Source organism: Mytilinidion resinicola (genome assembly GCF_010093595.1).
Source record: "Mytilinidion resinicola strain CBS 304.34 unplaced genomic scaffold BDZ99scaffold_6, whole genome shotgun sequence".
Lineage (NCBI taxonomy): Eukaryota > Fungi > Ascomycota > Dothideomycetes > Mytilinidiales > Mytilinidiaceae > Mytilinidion > Mytilinidion resinicola.
In genome coordinates this window covers 2,146,670-2,151,008 of record NW_022985442.1, presented here as the reverse complement: position 1 = coordinate 2,151,008, position 4,339 = coordinate 2,146,670, and the positions used below count along the sequence as shown (strand labels likewise).

Genomic DNA, 4,339 nt, shown 5'->3' with positions numbered 1-4,339 from the left:
TTTTTTTATTGGAATTTTATAATACTAATATTTTTCTTTTCTAATTATTAATATTTATTTACCTAATTTATATCTACTTTTACTTTCTTACCCTAATAATATAATATTTACTTATATTTATACTTTTATCTTTTTACTATATTTCTACTACTATATTATATTATAATTTTACCTTTTTACTATACTTCTATTATTATACTATAAACTATATTATATTTCTTTTAATTTGGAATTATTTTTACCTAATTTATCTTTTTATAACCTCTAAATAATATAATACACCTTTTAAACTAATCCTATCCTATTTAATTTTTATATTATATTTATTATATATTATTTTTTTCCTTAAAAATATACATCTCTCTACTATTCTACCTACTCTACTATTAACCTGGTAATCTAATAAAACTCTCCTGCTAAATTATTACTTTCTACTACCTCTAACTGCCGTTTCCCTTCTAAATAACTAACTAACTCCTCGTCCGAATCTATATCTACTTCTATCTCCCCTATCCGGCGCCTCTAACGCTCCTAAACCTCTGTTTTATACCTAAATATTAACCTAATAAACCCGGCTATTACTACACCCGTATACTAGCAATACCCGCCTTAAACCTTCCGATACCTACCCTGTCTATTACTCTCCTATTAATTGCAAATTTCTTATAGCACCCTATACTAAAAACAACCCGAAAATACCTCGAACTTAATCCTCCCCTCTAATATCTTTACTATCTCCTTTGCCTATTAACTCTTTTATCTCTAATACTGCCGTAAATTATAATTGCTCCGCTCTAAACCCGCTGCTTTATATACTCCGTATCGCCCTGCCTACTACTATAACTGCTGCCGCAACTATTCCACCTCTATAAACTCTTATTATCTACCCTAAATTAAATCCTGCTGCGGGCCCTGTTTTTCCTGCTTCTATTGCTAGAACTCGCGCTATATCTCCTCTTATATAACCTTATTATTCTCCTTCTGCACCGCTTACCCGCCCACCTTTTTTTTAACCTTTTCCTCGGCCTTTTCTATTTCCTCTTCCACCTTTTCCACCTCCTTTTCTACTCCGCCGCAAATATTATATAACTTTTTACCTTCCTTATACCTATTTCTATCCCCTCGCCCGTTTAAATACCTGTTTAATATAATCCTTCTATATTTCTCTACCTTACTTTCCCCTTCTATATATAACCCTACTAACCGCCGCTTTTCTTCTATCTGCCTATTTCCTTTACTTCTCCTTTTACCCCTTTCTTTAACTATAATTGCCTTGCTCCGCAATCTGTTCCGCCCCGCCCTACTACTCTCCTGTGCGTAATCTAATAATATTCGCGGCCGATTTATATATATAATGCACTAAATATCCGGTATATCCACCTCTATACCTAACGCGCTTATTACTATAATTACCTGTTGCTTACCGTCTATAAACTTGCTTAATATACTTACTTTACCTACTGTATTATAGTAATACGCGCTGTAATCTAACGCCTGCGCTATTTTCTTTACTTTTCCAACTGTGCTACTATATACTACTACCTTCCTAGTTTAAATCCTCTAAATTTTCCTTTAAATTATCCCTAAAACCGCTTCCTCTATTTCCTATTTTCCTTTTCTATCTACTCGAACTATATAATACGCTATATTTACTTATACCGTCCTCGCCCTAAATATCTTTACCTGCTCCCTCTAGAAATACATTTTTTAATATAATTCCCCTTCCTCTATCGGCGGCAATATTGCGGTTAACAACACTATCTGCGTCTTAGCCGCCACCAGCTTACCTAACTGCTATATCTGCTTCCGGAATATATATTAACAGTTTAAAATAATATAATACTTGTTAATAATAATCCGATCCAGCTGCCGCGTTGCCTTTAATCGATTTAAAAACGTTATAAATCCCTTACTAACGGCGGATTCCGGCGTTACTAATACAACAGCTGCCGTATTTAGGGGGTGCCGTCCTTTCTATTCTTTATACGAAATACCTAGCTTCTTATATTGCCGCTTTATATCCCCTTATAATATAATTAATAGCACTACAACTACTATTATTCCACCCTGCTCTGCCCACGCTGGCAATATAAATAATAAGCTTTTTCCTATACTAGTTGGTATTACTGCTACTACCGGGCTCTCGCCTGCCGTAATTATCGCGATTACGTCCTCCTGCATGCCTCGGAACACCGCCTCTGTACCTATTATCCGCTTTAACTATACCGCTATATTTATCTTCCTTAACCGCGCCTATTAATCTTTTTAACCTTTATCTGCTTCGCTTTTAAATAGAGCCCGCTTCCGCTTCTTTAATATAAACTTATTATTAACGGCCGACTAATATCCTAAAAACCGATGCTAATCTATACTTAATACCCGGAACTGCTGCCTTTTATCGGCCACCGCTTCTGCCTGCTCTATAATTGCTCGCGTATACACTAACCCGGCAACGTGCGATGTATACCCGGCCTACTCGTCTGCAATTGCTGCTGCTATATTCTCCTTATTCTACTCTTTATTATTATTATTATCCTCTGCCCTAAATGCTGTTAAACTGCGTATAAACCTTCTGCTAATACTAATAGTAATTTTACGGTATAACTAAATAGTTAGCTTCTGCTCTAACCTGACCCTGCTTTTGCGCTTTAACGCCTGTTGCAACTGTTCCGATGTCTACTTACGCCCGCTTGGGTCGGCCGGCTATAAATGCGATAATATTGCCTTTTTTTCCCATACTATCGCCTTTAATTGCTGCTGGAACAGCAATACTAACTATAAATACTATACTAATAACTCCCCCACCTTACGCGGTATATATTAATAGATAATCTTAATATTGCTACTAACTATATAACCCTTATAGTATCGCGTTATAAATACTACTATACCGTCCTCGATAAATATATTGCAATGCCCGCCCTTTACTATATTACTATGCCGAACGCTTAAAACCTTAGGTTTTTATACTGGCTGCCCCCCTAATATATATATTAATATAATTAACTTCTCTCGGAATTCGATTACGCGTAATATATACTGCTTAACTCCTTGTTAATTAATACCCGAGCGGTATTCTGCCTTTAAAAACCTTTCTTAGGTTACAGGATCGCGTCCGATACAATTAAACAACTACGTTTCTCTATTAACGGGCAACCGCGTTTAATAGTCCTTTAAAAAATTCTATCCCGGTTACTTATCTATTGGATTGTCCCGTAATTCACTCTATAGGATTACGGGCACTTAATTAGTTATCTTGTTCCGTTTGCTAGGTAGCGGGATTTCAGCATATATATATACTAAAATCCCGCTATTGAAAAACAATAGCTTTTCTAACAATAACTGTCGGCTTTTTATAACTAACCTGTGTACTATGCTGCGGAACTAGGCTATATTAAAATACAACCCCTTATATAACAACTCGTTATAGCCTATCCATTTAATATAGCCTCTTAATATGCTGTTATAATAGATCTTTAACCCGTATATCCGTAAATCTAATATCTACTATATTGGCCCGTGGCTCCCTCGGACTATAAACTTATCTATTATCTCTTAAATAAACTGCAAACATCCTTTCTGCCGCTGCCGGGACAGCGTGCTGCTGTCGTCGCTCTTATACGCACTATTGCTGTTAAACTCGCTATCTTAAAACGGCTTTAATAACTCTAACGCTTGCTAAACCACTATAAAACGGGTGACCTTAATAACGGCTAATAAAATAGGCGGATATAACTCGGGGCCCTTCCAGCCGTCCTTTTTAACACCCAACACCGCTAATATATATACTAACGGGCTGTTATACTCCTTGCGGGTAATAGATTAGTTTAGCAACTTAATATAAAACTGCAAACACGCCTTCTAGATGCCTGTTAACCCTTCTGGCTTACTACTGGCGTTCTTAGGCCTGCTATCTCCTGTTCCCTGCTTCTTATCGCTATCTATTTTATTAATTTCTATTTTATTCTCCTTTTCTTCTATTTTATCCTTTTCCTCCTCTTCTATCTTATCCTCTCCCTCTACCTCTCGCTCGGCCTGCTTAATTAACGCCTCCTACGCCTCTTGCTGCCGCCGCGTAAACTAGTACTTAGGGCTCTTCCACTTATACTTGCGCTGCGTACGGGCAAAAAACATTAACATCTGCTTCTACAGCCGGGTATATTTGCTAATCAACTTCTCGTCTATATACGGCTGCAACGGCTAGTACCGCGTTTAGTGCTTCTCTGTTTAAATTGCCTCTAACCGCATAAATACGCCGACTTAATTAATAACTAACGCCTGGCTAAACCGCGCTAACCCGTCTATAGCCTCCTAAATTGCGGCTTTAACGGGTTCCTCC

At 37.1% G+C, this 4,339-nt stretch overlaps 1 protein-coding gene across 1 annotated transcript; it reads left to right on the top strand.

The window, feature by feature from the left end:
• Positions 1 to 2,017: 2,017 nt before the first annotated feature.
• BDZ99DRAFT_367820 (uncharacterized protein) lies at positions 2,018 to 2,176 on the top strand (the record flags this gene model as incomplete). Its single annotated transcript, XM_033714771.1, has 1 exon — positions 2,018 to 2,176. A coding segment is annotated over one exon (159 nt), but the record flags the coding sequence as incomplete, so codon positions are not given.
• Between the last annotated feature and the right edge of the window lie 2,163 nt (positions 2,177 to 4,339).